The 17391-nt window shown below is 43.7% G+C and overlaps 1 protein-coding gene across 1 annotated transcript; it reads right to left on the bottom strand.

The window, feature by feature from the left end:
- Positions 1–773: 773 nt before the first annotated feature.
- Positions 774–16620, bottom strand: CSGALNACT1 (chondroitin sulfate N-acetylgalactosaminyltransferase 1). Its single transcript, XM_059817966.1, has 7 exons — positions 15987–16620; positions 7497–7713; positions 6234–6335; positions 5249–5427; positions 4735–4829; positions 1523–1604; positions 774–1159 (listed from the first exon to the last, which is right to left on the bottom strand). The coding sequence occupies exons 1-7, from the start codon at positions 16618–16620 to the stop codon at positions 876–878; spliced, it is 1593 nt and encodes a 530-aa protein (XP_059673949.1). The 3' UTR covers positions 774–875.
- Between the last annotated feature and the right edge of the window lie 771 nt (positions 16621–17391).

Raw genomic sequence — 17391 nt, 5'->3', positions numbered from 1 at the left:
GCTGGAAGGCTGTACTATTTCCTAGTAAGGCTAGAAATAGAAAACCTGAAGTATGACAAAATAATTCCCAAGCAAAACCAACTTCATTTAAAAATAAATCTTGAGATACTTACAGTATTCTAAAGCAGAAATACACGATCTGATTCATGTGATACAGACATGGCTCATTGCTTTTCATTCACTGTCCACAGAAGAGAACAAACACTACCCTCCTGCGTTTTTGAAACATCACACTTGACAGCTAAGGCTTTCTCTTTCTGAATTTTAGATGCCTCTTGTCTCTGAATGAACTGGGAATACCCTGTTAGTGCACTGCTGCTGTCCCCCCTGCCCCCCGGCCCAGGCCCTTAAGGGAAAAAGATTTTTGGTCACTCCAGCTTAACCGTTGTTAACAATCAGATGTCCTTCTTAGAGCCGGAGCTCTGTACTTATTCAAAAATAGCCCTTTTTAGATATGTCAGGTTAGATGTAGATAATAACTCATTATTATTGGCCCACCAAAGGGTCAATCCTTTAAATAACTGTACACATCTTACAAACATTTCAACGGAAGAGCACATCCATTTGTTATGGTGAATACCACACTGGCATTTATGTAATGTTCATTGTCTCCATGACCTTGAATCTCATCAAGTGTTCAAGTCTCCCCCAGAAGCAAGAGCTGAACAGTCAGGCTAATGGAGTACGTAAAAGCCCTATTAAGAAAAAAAAAATCCAGAAGAAAGGAGGACAAGCACTTTCCCTCATCTTCTTTTGCTGCCATCCTGCTGAAATCTCCAAATTCTTTCAGTCTCATCCCATCTTTTCTTGTTAGCAACTCTTTTCCAAAACACCCTGTAGTCCAATTCAGAGGCTTTTTGCCTCCCTTTCTGGCTTCATGTCTTCTTACTGCTCAGTTTCTGTCTGTGCAGGTGTGTCTCAATCTCTTGCTTGAAAACTAGCATCCCAAGCTGGCCGTGAGAAGCCTCGTTCATGGCCTTGGACTGCATGCACATTTTGTACTGCTCTGGGGTCAGCTCGTCCAGACATTGCTTTTCATGCCACAGATGGAAGAGACCCCTGACAGGCGTTCGGATCACGATGAGGTTGCTGTGAAGGTATTTGCGGTACAGATGTACGTCTTCACCACCCCAGCCTTTAATGTCCAGATCAAAGCCACCTGACACAAACAAAATCCAAAATAAAACTAGAAATACATACTAGCAAACTCAATGCTATTAAATGCACTGCAGCTGTTCTCTGGCTCCAGTCAGCCCTTTAAAACAGCCATACTTTCTGCCAACACCAAAGTGTCCAAATTTCTTAGCTTTAAATCTTTCACTGACAGACAAAATTGCTTTATTTGTACCGAGCAGCGCTTAGATTCTGGTAACCTCTATAGCACCTAGGAATAGTCTGAACACCGAACCAGAGCACTGCTGCAAATTAGAGGCATAGACACACCAGCCAAGGAAAGGGAAGCTGATCACAATTTTCTATGTTTCAGTAAAAAGGCAGATGTATTGGAGTGTATTTTTCTTACCTATGTTGATAAAATCAGATCTGTACTGGCAAGTCATCCCAAAACCAAAGTCTCTCCAAAATCCAGTTTCTTTTTTAATAATCTGCATGGAGGGAAAGGAATGTTTATATGGGAGCAGAAATGCTTTCAGTGCGAGCAGCAAACAAGTCCCTGAATGTGGTCAGAAATAAGAGCAGCTGCCCTTTTATTCTTCCCCACGTAAATCCATGGTTGATCCTGAAACTGTTTTTGTAGATACTCATTGCATGTTTCTGCCCCAAAAAAACAGACGTGTCATTAGCTATCATGGATAAACCCCCTGATCCACTCCTGCTGTTGTAGATCAAGTGGAGCAATATCACATCACACTCGAGTTTGCTTCTTCACAGGCAAAACATTCTCTAAAATCGTTAGTTTCTGTGAGATCCAAATCTGATGTAAGAAACATACTGGTAAACCACGGAAGCCAGACTCTGCTGTAGAGCAGATGGTGGCATCTGGATTGCGGACCACAACAGCTCTGGAAGAAAACAGTGGTTCTAATCTGATAGCACAACTGACAGCTTTTTGATTACCTTAATTTTGACAAAAATTACGGAAGTGGTAAGAATAGTTTTCCATTACAGAACTGCTAAATCCAGCTAAAATTGAAGTCCAGATATGTTAGGTGATAGATATATATCCCATAAAAGCCTTAGTGCAGTCTGCACAAATGTGACTGCATGAATGTGCAGCCTACATTACTGAGATGGACCATGAAAACATTATGTATTACAGGTAGAAAATCAGAGCAGTGAGAAACTATGGCTATCATTTTCAAAAGCAGATATCCAAGTATAGATCCCTAAGGTGGTAATTCGTGTGTGTGAGTGACCTAACCCAACCTGGTGAGACATCCAAGAGTTTCAAGGGACTGGGACAGGTATTTAAATCCTCTGAGCAAGTCAGCAGTACTTCACACTCTTGAAGATCTGGTTACAAATCTAGCCCTTAGCAGCTATTTTTGAAAATTTTTGGCTTCACTTGCGACAAAGTTACAGAAGATGAGGAGACAGAATTTCCATTTCCGGATTTACAAATCCCAGCGTTTACTTTACCAAAAAAGTCCTCTTCCAAAATAGCCTCTCCTGATTTCTTGTTCCTGCCTCCCCTTTTTGTTCATAACCCTTGTCACTTCAGTGACTTTTTTTTATTTTACTGCCCGCGTTGCTACCTCTTTCTTTTCTCATTTCTCCTTTCCTTGCAAAAGCCAATACTGCAGAAGCCAATTAAAAGGAAACAAGATTTCATCTGTCAGGTCTGCACTGTAACAAGAAATCTCCATAATGATGCCCTTACAGCAAGCTACTCGTATGCATTAGCATTATTATTTCTCATTAGTGCAAGTAGCTGCTGCACAAATCAAATTCTTTCAAAGATTTCTGAAGGCTTTTTTTTGTCAGCAGCCCGAATACCAGGACAGAGAACTAACACTGTCTTGTTTTAACGGCACAGATCTGGCTTCATGCCTGGGAACTAATGTGGGCTTAAAATATAAAAATCTACATAAAAATGAGATTGGCAGTACTTCTTTAAATCAAGAAGCTTTTCTGACATAAGCATCACATTTTACGATTCAAATATTAGCTATAAATATTTGCACAATCCTGACAACGTACTTTGTGGAATTTATACTAGCTTGAGAGCTAAACTCTATTTCATTTCCTAAGCATAGTGCTTACAGCCTGAGGATTCCTGACGGGCTCTCATCAGAGAGGGAAGAGCTAATGTGAACCCATGGTATTATCAGAGCAAGTTTCCTCTGAGAAAAAAAAACAGTAGAAAGGATTTTCCAGACTCTTCAGTAAAAGACTTTCTGGCTGCCTGTTGGATAACACAGGGAGCAGTAGTCAAAAAATATTTTAAAATATTTTGGGTGGACTTCGCAATCTCTCATTCTTCATTTTTCTAGAGGGATTGCACAAGGTGGGAGTAGTGATGACAGAAGACTGGACTCAGACCCCTAGTGATCTTTTTCAGCTGTGACTGTTGCTGGGCTCACAACACCCCTAATTCTTACCTACTGAGAACAAGAATAGAAGTGGGGATGTTCTGGCGACAGTGTCCAGCCTGGGACAGGGTGAGCCCTGAGAGGTGCAGTGCCTGGCAGCGAGAGGGGCAGCCATGGCAGGCTGGGACCTGACCCAGAGGGACTGAATGAAGCTGCATAGCTGGCTTATGTTTCAATTTGAAAATTCAGCCACATGAAAATTCATCATCACTAGTGACCAAAGGACTGTGACCCGCTGACTCTGGAGAGAAACAAGAGTGGAGGGTGTACACAAAGGGAAAGACACCATGTCTATCACCCCTTTAGCTTCAAGACAATGCAATGCCAGAGCACAAGAGAATGGAGAATAGCATCTGCAGCAGTGCCAAGCAACGGCTCTGCCACTAGCATTCATGTCAACCTCTCATCTGTGTGCTCTGCTTCTTCCTCACAACAGCTTCCTCCTCGTTCACCTGGGTTTAACTACATGTTTTAATCGTATGCCTTATGGCAATGTTTTTAAAAATAATGCTTTGTTCTCACACCAAAGATAAGCAGGTGAGATGGAAATCTGTGGAGTTATGCTGTGTCACATCAGTACCAGATTAAAGCCGGAAGGGACAGCTCCAAGCATGTCATTTGACTCTGAGACAATGTGGTACACTTCAGAAACACACTGTCTGCTCGCAGGCAGTTTAATCATGAACTGTAGGATGGGAAAAGCCACTGTAGGTGTTCAAGTAAGTGGGGGAATAACTGTGACAGCCCCTGGAATTCTGTTGTCACTGACTTATCTAAGGATATCTATGCTTCTTACAAATGTCAGCTCTTCAAGATGCAAGCAAAGAAACTATTCGGTTCAAGGAAGAATGAGAGCAAGATCAGGGACTGTCACCCCAAGACAGCACACCATGGAGGAATTGTTCACTAATTAGAAAAACCCTTCTGGCAGAGAAGCAGACGTGGTTTAAATTCTTAGGTTCTATGTATAAAACATCAAACAAGGGTTAAAATAAATGGTACCAAGATACTTCCCTATGAAACTTAACTGCAGAACTCACAGTAAGGTGACTGCTGTAGTTAATTTTGTCTGTGTGGTAGTCACTGTGCACAAGGAATAGGGAAATGCTACCCAAGAGCACATGCATCTTTAAAAAATGCTTTGTCCAAATAAAAGCAGGCATTCAGGGAAGCCTGTACTTACCAGCTGTTGTTCTAAAGATGGAATGGAATCACGGTGGCCGTAAATTATACTGGGGTTATACTGGCTGAAGAGAACAGGATAAAACACCTTCTTCCCTGGAAATGACAACAGGTTATGGGGTTTTTTTAAAGCTGTATAAAACACACTTCTCTCTCTTACAAGATGCTGTCCAGACCAGACCAAATCCAGACAAAGTCACAGAAGTTTTGGACTGAGCCTATGTTCTTTGCATGAGAATGTGGATGTGAGGATATAATTAACAAAAAGATCCTGTTCCAGAAAGCACTGGTGCTGAAGGCAACAAATTCAATCACAGTGGGAGCAGGAGTGTTACAACCTTTAAAAAGCCAATCAGCAATGGAATTTTTATACATGTCTTAATTAGTTCTCTAAGTTTCAAGAATTATTTACAGCAGCTCCATTACCAATTCAAAGGCAAGAATACTCTGCTGAAGGCTGTTACACAATAGGTAAAAATCTGTTGAAAGACAATACACTTCGTGAGTAGCAGTACCTGGCTGTGTGTTCAATCTACAGGAGTTCAGGAATTCAGCTGTGAAGTATATGTCCACATCGCAAAAAAAGAGAACAACATTGTTTCCTTTCCAAAATCGAGCACCAACGTCTAATCCTTTGCCCCTGGAAAATTCTTCATTCAGCTGGATGAAGGTGAAGTTCTTGAAGTTGGCTGACCTAGGAGGAGGAAAATGCTCAGCAACTTACCCTGCCCTTCCAGCTCTTAATACAAGTGAGGGTGGGAACCCAATATGAAACAATTAACCTAGAAATCTGTAATATCACAGTTCTGAGAGCAGTTTGAGGGAAGAGATGTCCTTTTTGAGTCTTGAGGAGATTTCCACTGTGTCTACATTCAGAGCTTGACCTGTGTACTCCTACGCTAGCATTCCTGTCACAGACATTCTTTCGGCAGACCTCACAAAAATCCCAAAAAGGCTTAGATGGACAAAAATATCTTTAGTAGGCAACTATAAAAAAACACCTGTGGTCATATTACTGTATCTATACAAGGGTCATCTCCCCACATGGAGATGATAACAAAAGGCTACACTGCCACATGATCTTGACAAACACAGCTATGCAAGCAAACACAATAGACCAGCCCTGGCCAAAAGCACCTAGTTCCTGTGTGCTCTATTGAAACTGCCCGCACCTGCCTTTGGAAGTAAACTTTCAGTCCCAACAGCTAAAGCCACTTTCAAAACCACTAAGGAAGTTACTAGTGTGGGGAAAAAAAAGCTGCATTGAGGTAAATTCAGTAAAATCTGCTTTGTGGTTCTAAAAACCAACATCACAAAGCCCCAGGTATGGGACTGTCTGGGTAACACCATTTTTATCTGATACAAAGGAAAGAAAGCCATTTTCTCCAATGCAATTTAAAACTTTTTGGCACAACTACAAGTTTGGACAGCTATCTAGTCTCCAATTCATGGTACAATTGCTGTATGTGAAGAGCATGCATCAGATATTCAAGTACTTACTTGGAGGTATTTTCAAGTATTGATTTGACTTCATTCATTTGTTCTTTTCCAAAGTAAACTACAGTGAGGTGAATTCTCCCATCCTGCTGAATGCCCATTTCCCTAGAGAACAGAGACAGATTTGTGACTTGTCCCAGAAGTTAGTTTTCTTCAATAACCTACACCCACTAGGGAGCAGCGTAGGGTGAACCTTGGAAGGCATTCCTGAGGGCACGACTCGCTGACAGAGATCTTTGTCCTGACAGAGGCTCACTGCCTCTGTCAGATGGGACAGAAGACTACCTTTTAGGCAGATTAGGAAAAAACTCTCTAAGCAGTGTTTGTTATATTAATAGGACACTGTTAAAACAGGCCATCCAGCCCTAGGAAGAATGATCAGGCAGGCAATAACTCCAGCACTTAGCAGAATACGAGAAGGGGGATTTGAAAGAAGCTATATATACCCTACCTCCTAACCTTAATTTTTTGTAGCAGGTATTCCAGGGTTCAGATCTTTGGCATTTTGTTAAGAAACATTTACTAAAATCTAAGTATCAACCAGAGATCAAGCCAGTAGCCTGAGGGTAGGACCAATCAGAACTAATGCTAGACATCATGCCTCACTTGCGCAAAGTTTAGTCAGCAAGAGTTTGTCTATAATCAGCAGAGAGATCAGCATGACCAGAGGGTGATTTCTCCGATTCCCCAAACAAGCATCTATCAGATGGCTAATTTAGACAAGGAGCCTATTTTTAGATGGCTTTAATTAGGCAAAACAAATCCCATTGTCAGGGTCAGTATCTGTTGCTAACACAGTCTTTTCTGCGCTGCTATTTAAAGCTACGTATCAATTAAATTCTTCCTCCAAACATCATCTCTGTGCTGAAAAATAAAGGAAGTTTGAAAGTAACTATCCTGAAAGTTCAAATACATTTCCTTCTTGCCTCTTACTGCCTTAATCTTTTCTCTAATAGGACCTGGCAAATCTCACGTTACCACAGCTGTGGGTGCCCCAACAAAACAGATTGAGACACATAAGCCTGGTACATGCAAATCAGAAACCATGAAACTGGAATATAATTGCTTTTACTGCTAATCACAATGCATTAGGCAGCCAAATGCCTTTAAGTCTCTATAATCTCAAAAACGACTTCTTAGTAGCACAATGAAATGTTACGTAAAAGTAGTACGATTTTTACTGAACGAGGCCTTGATAACTCCTGAAATTGCACCTTACTTTCCAAGTAAGAGAAAAACAAAGGCAGCACTGAAATGGAAACCCACCTGAAATTCTGCATGAATTGCCGAAATTTGCTGGCTCTCTTGGCCAACGGCACAATGACGTTAATAAGCGTGTCAGCCATATTGACATTTTCGTTTTTCACTTTCATTACAGGACCAAATGGTCGGAATAAAACAATCTTCTTGAACTGATGTTTTGTGTCTCCTTTGAAAGTCAGCTCATACAACGTGCCTTTGTCTTTTTCTGTGCGGTAGATCCCTGCGTGAAAACAAGAGAGGAGATTTTGGATTAAAGCTGGGCTCCTGAGGGAAAAAAAGTGATGCAGTCTTCATATGTTACATGTAAGCTGAAAAGGCAGCAGAGGCATGAGATATTTACTTTTAAACTAGTACGCGATCCAGCATCGTCTGGAGGAGGCTGTCACTCTGACAGGGACACAGCCCTGGGTTGCAGGAGCTATTTGGTATTCTCGCAGGCACATTCCTAGGCTTGGCTGAGTTACAAACCCCTGAAGGTTACCAATTGCTCACACTCAGTATAACCCAGCAGACATACTGTCCTTATTCTTCAGACTGCTCCAGTTGCACACTGCAGGCATGCATGGTAATGGTGATGCAGAGAGACTGCGAAAGACAGCCTGCCTCTCTGCAATATGAGTGATTAGGCCATCTCCCAGAAAAGCAATTTCCTGATGAGCACTTTCATTTTCTCCTTCCTGGGAGGTTGTCTGGAGAGTCCCCTAATAAAACCATGCGACCAGGCCCTAGCAGCCATCAAATTCACCCACTGCCAATCAGGACAAAACTCTCCTGTTACTCAACTCTCAAGAGGCTTTTCTTTTCTTTGTGGCAATGATGCCCACTCCTGGGCAAGTAATGGTCTGCAAGGATGACACTATGGAGTTTGTCAGAGGCCAGACCCAGGACACAATCCTGGAGATGGCATTAGACAGTCTCCAACGATATTTAATTCATACAAGCATGTACTTATTTCCAGTATGGAATGAACTACTCAAGGGGTGAAACTGGTCCCATGCTGAGGGCTGGCATGAACTATAAAAGTATTGGTCATGCCCCACTGAAACACTCATCTTAAATGAGATGAAGTTGGCAAAAAGGCTATAGATTTTACCCACTCTAAACGACACCTCAGTCCCTACAGCGCATACGGAAAGAAAGCTTTTTCATAGTTAGATCCATTAGGTTTAAGAAGGAATAATTAAATTCTAACTCTAACTACTTGTTAAGCCACTGTAAAATCCTAACAACTTCATCGGTAGAAGAGTATAATTGCATTGCCTTCCATCTCTTGCAGAAACTCAAGAGACAAGCAGAACATATCTGGAAGAAAACTCCTCCACTTGACTTGTTTCTTCTATTTTTTTCTCCCCATCTGGTTATGAAGAACAGCTTGACTGAAATAATGCTTTTTTTTCTAATCTTAGTCATTCCCTGATGTGTAACATTGCTGTGCATCCAACCCATAGACTGTCAGCCCTGTCTGTATTTCTTGTGAAGGTCTGGGTCAAAGGTTTCTTTGAACAGCAAAGTGACATAAGCTCTTCATCTTGTATCGTAGCTTTTACATTGGTATGTCGAGAACATCCAAAAGATTAATGAGGTGTGATTTTATCTGGCCAGAGTTCTGTGGACTGTCTTATCTTTGCTATCATTATGTAAGTGTTTTATTCTTAATGAACATTTTAGTTGGTTAATACTATATGCAGATTTACTGTTATCTGTTACTTCGTGTTTTATTTTTAATATAAGCTGATTCAACAAATGCCCTAATCCTCCCTCCAGCATAGCAGATGAATCTAGTGAGACAGCAGCTCCATCATTCTTTTACTGCTAATCTTTTAAAGCTGTGCCCTTGACTCCCCTAGCTTTTTCTATATAGTCTGCCCAAGGTGCGGACCATGAACTACATCTGTTATTGAACTTGAACCTGCACTTGAGATCATCTGAATGGTGACCTAATAGTCCCTGCCAAAGCCAACTGTATGCAGTTCAACAAGGCCAAGTGCCGGGTCTGCACTTTGGTTACAACAACCCCATGCAATGCTACAGGCTTGGGGACGAGTGGCTGGAAAGCTGCCCAGCGGAAAAGGACCTGGGGGTGTTGATCAACAGCCGGCTGAATATGAGCCAGCAGTGTGCCCAGGTGGCCAAGAAGGCCAACGGCATCCTGGCCTGTATCAGAAATGGTGTGGCCAGCAGGAGTAGGGAGGTGATTGTGCCCCTGTACTCGGCTCTGGTGAGGCTGCACCTCAAATACTGTGTTCAGTTTTGGGCCCCTCACTACAAGAAGGACATGGAGGTGCTGGAGCGTGTCCAGAGAAGGGCGACGAAGCTGGTGAGGGGTCTGGAGCACAAGTCTTCTGAGGAGCGGCTGAGGGAACTGGGGTTGTTCAGTCTGGAGAAGAGGAAGCTGAGGGGAGACCTCATCACTCTCTACAACTACCTGAAAGGGGGTTGTGGTGAGGTGGGTGCTGGTCTCGTCTCCCAAGTGACAAGTGATAGGATGAGAGGAAATGGCCTCAAGTTGTGCCAGGGGAGGTTTAGGCTGGATATTAGGAAAAATTTCTTTACTGACAAGAGTGGTGAAGCACTGGAAGAGGCTGCCCAGGGAGGTGGTGGAGTCACCATCCCTGGAGGTGTTCAAGGAACGTGTGGACGTGGCACTGCAGGACATGGTTTAGTGGGCATGGTGGTGTTGGGTTGATGGTCGGACTTGATGGTCTTACAGGTCTTTTCCAACCTTAGTGATTCTGTGATTTCCTCCTCCTGGTGGCCAGAGAATGTAAATCTGGGCCTTTGAATTCTGCTCACCTATTTATTCTTACAGAAAGCCTGATGATAATCTGAGCGTGTTTGCTGGGTGCACTCATTTACTCAGGCAGTTTTTGAACACAGGTCTTGCCAAGGAAGTTTGTGTTGTGGAAGATTAAGGTAGCCTGTTAACATTCAGCTAAGCAAAAATCTAAATTCAATCTGATTTGCATTTTCTCTAGAGAGAAACAGATAGGACTATTTCGCATGTTTGACACAGTGAACTCACATTTTTCATAATAACAAAGATTTACATTAAATTAAGCAATTTAACAATACCTACCACGCAACATCTCAAAGTCTTTTCTTCTACATCCTCTCCTACCCCAGCCAAGAAACAATGACCCCACAAATACCACTTCCCTAGAGATGTGTACTACATTTGTGGAATAAAGGAAGCTTTGCCAAATAAGCAAGAAGCACCTTAAAGCTGAATGCATGTTGTGTCCCGAGGGGTCCCTCCCAGTGCTATACACACATCAACAGAGGCTGCTTCTAACTCTGCAGTTTTGTTCTCATTCAGGACTTCTACTACAGCTAAAAACAAGCAGCTTTAGTGAAGGCAAGGTTCCCTCACGCAAGATGGTAATCCACGAATTTATAATCCTAACATTTTCTCTTGAAGATAATTGTATGCAAGTTTAATGCACATAATTAAATATCGTTATTCTTGACACACACTTAAGCAATTTTCCTTTTTTAAGCATCTTCTTTTTTAAGTATCCTCTTTTTAGAAGCGGAGAACAAAGTGATTTGCCCAAGGTCAGGCAGTGAGCCTTGGAAATGAGCCTGAATGTCTTGAGTCACTCTGGGGACTCACACAGCAGAACATCATGCCATTTCTGAAGGCACTACTTCATTTGTGCTGTCAGGACTTTTTACATGATTCAGAACTATGCATCAAGCAGCCTCAATTCTAAGAGACAAGCTACAAGGAGGGGGAAAAAAGTAGTCTCAAAGAAGTAAAACAAAAAACCTTTTCCTGAAAAGGTTGCTCCTGAAACGATAGCCTTGGAAAGGCTAGATGTTCGCTATGGATAGAAGAAGGTTAATTGATCATCTATTGCTTCCATTACAGCAGCTATGTTTCAGAATAGGCACTGTTCCTTTCAGAGGCAGGGAAAAAAGTCAAAGCCTTTGGAAACCCAATGTAAAAAAGTGAACAGGAACTTTGGGTCAGCAGAGAGACTGCCCTAAAAATGAAGTAAAAGGACAAGTGAGAAGCAAAAAAAGACCTGGGCTGAAGGGCTGACTAAAGACCAGTAAGTGTCCAGCCTTCAGAGCACCAATTCCCAGGGCTCTCTGAAGAAACGGAAAGTATCTGATCTCTATTCAGCAGGGCAGGCAAACAAGTTTGAGATCTACGTGGAACTGATAACTAGCGAACAGCCACGAAACCTTAACAAAATGGTGTTGAGTGGATGACAATTTTAGCCTCAGTTCCACAGACCATAGGTTTCAGGACTTCCACTGTCAATAGAAACATTCCCCGGACCCGTGCTCATCACTTGTTTTCTGTTAGATACTGTAGAAACCGCTATTAGGATTTATCAGCATTCATTGTCCCCATTTTAACTCAATATTACGGTGGTCTTTCCACTTCACATGCAGTAAAATACAGGATTTTATGCTTTGAGGAAGAGCATCATCCTTTCTCCCGATAAGCTTCCAGGGCAAAACCGCATCAGGCAGCCCACCACCGGGAGCTGTCAATTTGAGAAAGCAAAGCTACTCCTTTTCATTTGTCTCTGAGACCTTATTTAAAATTCCAGTCACTAGACAGCCACGTACTTCAGGTTGGAAAACTTATGATACAGTATATTTGACAGTGCCATGGCAGGGCATTTCTGAAGCAATCCAGGGATTTTCTGGAACTGTTCCCGTTGAGAAAGAGTATCACCAGACAGTGATTACATACAGTTACGGAACACACCACTCAGGCTTGTCAGAGTCTCCAAATTATTATCTCCATCTTTGAGAAAATGAATGACTTCCAAATCTATACAGCTCTGCTGCCATTTACATAAATTAATGACCAGACCTGTTATTGTGCCCACCGAGCAACTGGCTTTCTATTGGAAACAGAGCAGTCCTTTGCCTGCTTATAATGCACAGAAATTTCTGATCTTTTCCATGTTGTTTCTTACTAACTCCTCGTGGCAGAAAACCAGGAAACTTGGTATAGAAGTGGAAGGAACACGGGTGAGAAGGGAGGCTTATAGCAGCTGAACAGCCCAAGTGCCTCTGTGAAGAGAGAAGCAGAGCAGAGCAGCAGCCAGATGGATACGTTTTGGGCCCCAGGGAAAAGGTGTGGTTCTCTTGGTTGAATAAGAAAAAATGGAAAATTCTACCACGTGTCAGCTATTAGTCCTGGAAGGAGAACTGTCTGAGAATCATATCCAAATTTCATCTAACAGCAAATCTGCTGAGAAGGAGTTTAGCTCAGATGTAAGGTACTAGGGTCACAGTCTAATTCCCACACACAAGTCGATCTGTCTAGAAACTGCAGAGGATGCAACACTTATTTAAAGAGATCCCAGCCACAGAGACAAAACATTTCTCCTTAAATGTAAGAAGTGTTTGAAGAAACATTTTCCTCTCTGTAAAGACAAGAATAAAGGCACAAAATGGAAGAGAGGAAGAGATGCAGACCCTAATCAAATTTTTTGCACCACACCAGCACCCTGCCTATTGGTGTATGTTAGCAACGGACTAGTACTGAAAAAGTGATAGCAGATACCAGATGTGACCCACAAGAATAGAAAAATCCACCCAAGAGGCCCAAGCAAACAAGGCTAACTTGCACCACTCTATATGCTAGTAAGACTCGGGATCAGCAACACACTCGAGTAAAGCTGGTGTCAAAGGCTTCGCTGAATAAGGCAGAAACAAAGACATAAGTCTCGCATATCAAGAGCAGCAGTTCAGGCTTTGAATCCTGTCTCTGACCGTGCTTACCTGCTTTTAATTTCAGCACATCCCTCCACCTGCTCAACCTTAAGACGAGGGCAGTAGCCCCACCTTTAACATGAGAGACATACAGCTTTTCTGTGCTGTTATTGCTAAAGCAGCTGGAAGAGAAAAAGCTTACAGGGTTAAGCGGTATTACTTTCAGTGCAGACCTGGGCCACATCTCCCAGAAAGCTCCAGCCACCCTGTGCAGTTCCAGAAAATGAAAACAGCTGGCTTTGCTGGCTGGGTAGTGCCGCTCATGGTTGCTGTGTTGCTGGATTGGTACGAAGCTGCCAGAAGCTGCCATGGAATCCAGCCTGTTACTAACTTGTTGTGTAGGCAGTGGCACCTGCAGACCGCTATCTCCAAAACAAGTTCTGAGTCCAAACCATACTTGAAATGCAGTATTGGAACAGCAAACTTGGTCCTTCCTTCTCCTGCTCAAGTTATACAGAGCAATGGATTTTTGTTTGTGCTTTGATCAGCAGTTTTTGCCGTTCTTGGAGAATGGAGGATGGGGGAAAAGAGACTGCCAAGGGATGACAGAGACTTCCAAAGGAACTCTGCAGGGAAATCTTCTGCCAAGTCAGCTCTTTGTTTCCAGCCCTGATGCACACATCCCTGCATTTGCAAACAAATCAGATTTGCACTGCTGAGTAAGAATGAGAATTTGTTACCTTGCAGCTACAGAAGCAAGGGCCTGCCCTGCAGGGGAGGACACAAGGAAGGTTTCTTGAGCTCAGACCAAGCTGCACACAGGGCTCCGGTTTCCTGAGCTCTGAGTCGCAGGGCTTCCTCCCTCTGGATTCTATCACCATGGTATGTGAAAGCCAGCAAGGCCATTAGTGCATGAAGAACCTCCACAGAGCCAGCACTGCAGTGTGCATCCCTTCCCCATGCCTTTCTGCACACCAGATTCTGCCTTGTTCCCCAAGGACAGCACTGGTACCCAGGCAAAGACCCTTGACTGTGCATAAAGGCAGACTCTAAGCAAAAGGGTAACTTTAATGGAATATTAAGCAATGTATGGCAGGAAACATCTCCTCCTTTCCCCTCACACTTCTCCCCATGAAAGAGCTGGTGCCAAACAGTCATACGTGCTTGTTCAGCTCCTATAATAAAAAGTAGAAACATATTTTGAAATTATAAACTGAACAAACAGAAAGGAGGAGACTGGAAGGACATAGCTTCATGATGCATTCAAATGCTGGCAGCCAGCAGCACTTCCCAATTCCCTGCCCATGCCCTGGTCCCATGTCTGAGCAGGAGGAATTTGACTGGTGTGGAAGAAGTGCCTAGATCAGAGGGGAGCCAGGACCTGCCTCAACAAGGTCTCCACAGTCTGAACAACTCATGTCCCTGCTGTGGGAGGCACCTGCCCGACTGGCAAGTATATCCTGGCACAGCCTAAAGAACCAACTGTCTCTTGATACCATGATCGCCGAAGAAACGTATACAGAGAGAGGAAATGAACAACGGACCATTGCACAACAGAAATAGTTTGTCCTCATCACATGGAGGACGCATTTTGCTCGGCTCTATTCATGAATATTAGATGGAAGAAAACAATCCACAGCAAAATCACTAGTGACTTGGGATAAGCACGGGGGCTTGTGTTCAGCACATTAGAGCAGTCATTCCATAAAAGGTAGGCATCTTACCCACATGCCCTCCAAGTCTGCAGCACAAATACCTGAAAATGAGGAAGACAAGTTTTTCCTCCTATACTAAATTCAGCTAGGTCAGCTGTGGATTAAATCTCACTTACAGACAACACTATTGAACAACAAGCAGGGAACATTCCAGTTCCTATGAAGTGAAACTAGGACAGCCATATTACAAGTAAAAATGCTCTCTTATTGAATAAGAAACAAGCATGAGCCCTTGGAAACAAGATTTGTGAAATCTTGTCTCGTATCATGTTTCTGCTGCACATGGTTCCTGCCCTTTTAACTCAGAGCTGCCATGCAGCAGGGGCTAACCTGAACAGGTATCAACCACAGAGCCATCACAAGTCCTGGAATACATCTGGTACCTCTGTCTGGCTGTGAAAAAGCAGCCTGACTGGAAACAAGTAAGCACTTCGGATTTAGTGAGAGAAGATGTGAAGTAAAAACTGGTTGCTGTTAAAAGCGGCCCTTTAAAAATCCACGCTTACTGCCTCGGTATTACATGTGAGGGTAAAGACTGGTTAGCTCATTTTAGAACCCAAGGGCTAAGGTGCACCACTCCCGGTATAGGAGATACCCTGTAAAGGTTAAGCTTTCCTAGTCATTTGAAGTTATAGGTGATACCAGCTGAGTTACCGAGCTCCTCAGCTGCTGTCCTCAAAACCTATCTTGCCACTCTGACTCTGGCAGAGCTGTGCAGATGGAAGCAAGGGTAGCATTGGAGTTTGGATTTGAACTGCAGTTGTCAGTCTTAGCACTGGTAACAGACCTGGGATTGCAGCCTGGTCATTCACTCCTTGCTTTGTCAGTTCTGAGGCAAGCGCATGACTAGATAGCTGTGAGCGCACATTGGTGGTCACTACGAGAGACTGGCAGGCTCTGTTGTCACAAAGTCCCATTCCCCAGGAAAGCTGCCATTCTGCAGTTGTGCCTGAGACAGAATCGCTGGGTCACAGCACTAACACCATCCCAGACATCTGTGCTCTGAGATAACACCCATCTCCCTCAGCAATGCAGTCACACCAGAACCCTTCACCAGCACTATGTGGACCTTCTAACCTGCTGTGTGCATACAAACCTTCAACGAAGTCAGAGGCTGTGTATACATGGTGTTTTGCATTGCCGTCCCGCTCTGGATTGTTCAAACTCCCAACAGCTAACTCGATCACCTCTATCAACTCGTCTCGCTTATCCTTCCTTACAGGTTTCTCTTCTGGGTGGCGCGTCAGCCCTGTCTCCAGTTGGTACACCTTCTGCAGGGTAAAGCTCTCAAAGGGCACGGCCGCATACTCCGTGGACAGCTTAACGCCGCTGTGCACCTCTGCTTTGTCTATTTGGGAACGGAGGAAAGCCAGCAGGTTAGCCTGGGCCTTCTCTGGGTTGCTGTGGTCAAGCCGAATGTTCAAGGGGTCTGGGTACTGGTCCTGCACGTTCTTAAGCTGCTCAGTCCTGCCCTGGAGCTCAGCCTTCAGCTGAGCAATTTGTTTCTTCAGGCTGATGATGTAGTTGCGGTGTTGCTCTTCTCGCTCTTGCAGGATGGCTTCATATCCCTCCTTTGCAGTCGGACTGTGCACCCTGGGCAAGGCAAGCTGCTGGTTGTCACCCTTGGGTGTGCAAGCCAACATATAAACAATAGACACCGAGCAACAGGCCACCACCAGCAGGCCTACAAGTCGGGGGAGAAATAGAATAAATCCTCGTCGGAGCATCATCTCTCAAAAAGCAGAGTCTAACCCCACACATGCAACAGTTCTTACATCCATGCAGTGCCACAGAGGCCCCTGGACTGGGAGCACTCTTACATAGATGCATGTATGTGCAGGAACTGGCTTGTCAGCTCTCTTAAAACGTGTGCTCTTCCTCTGTATTAGGTGCTCTCTGGTGTTTACCCAGCAGGACCAAAAGACAAGCTGCGAAGCAGACAGGACACCTCCTGATCCTCATGGCAACGCTTACGCTGCTGCATTGTGATCAGCTGGTGGCTGATGGAGCCTGAGGACCTGAAAGACAAATGACAAGGACAGTCATTCAGGCAGGTTAGAATTTCGTCGTTCAGTCCAGACCATTGAGAGTGTTCTAAGAATTTACCTAGTTTCTCAGCTGCTCTGGCAGATCTGAGAGCTGTGAAGTGCTTGTGCTAAGACCCAAAAGGTGCCAAGACCCTTACGCAGGAAATCCTATATGCATGCGTTTAATTTTAATAACATGACTTGGCCCATTGCCAATGAAAAACAAGTCCAGGCCTCAAAGTCTGCCATGCTTTAGAAATATTAGGAAGTTGTCATCTGTTACTTTCTGGTGAGATGTTAAGGTGCTCAGTTCACCTGAGCAATGATGGCCCTCCAAGCGTTCTCAACTCTTGGAGTGCTCAGATTTTGAAGGCAGTCTGTCCAACAGCTACTGCGTACATTTCAGCTTCCAGGCATGTTTTTTCCAAAACACCAGGTAGCAAATGTGGTCCTGTTTGAACATATGAAGCCCGA

This window comes from Gavia stellata, chromosome 5 (genome assembly GCF_030936135.1).
Source record: "Gavia stellata isolate bGavSte3 chromosome 5, bGavSte3.hap2, whole genome shotgun sequence".
NCBI lineage: Eukaryota > Metazoa > Chordata > Aves > Gaviiformes > Gaviidae > Gavia > Gavia stellata.
The sequence above is the reverse complement of the archived record's forward strand: the minus strand, read 5'-3'. Positions and strand labels throughout refer to the sequence as shown.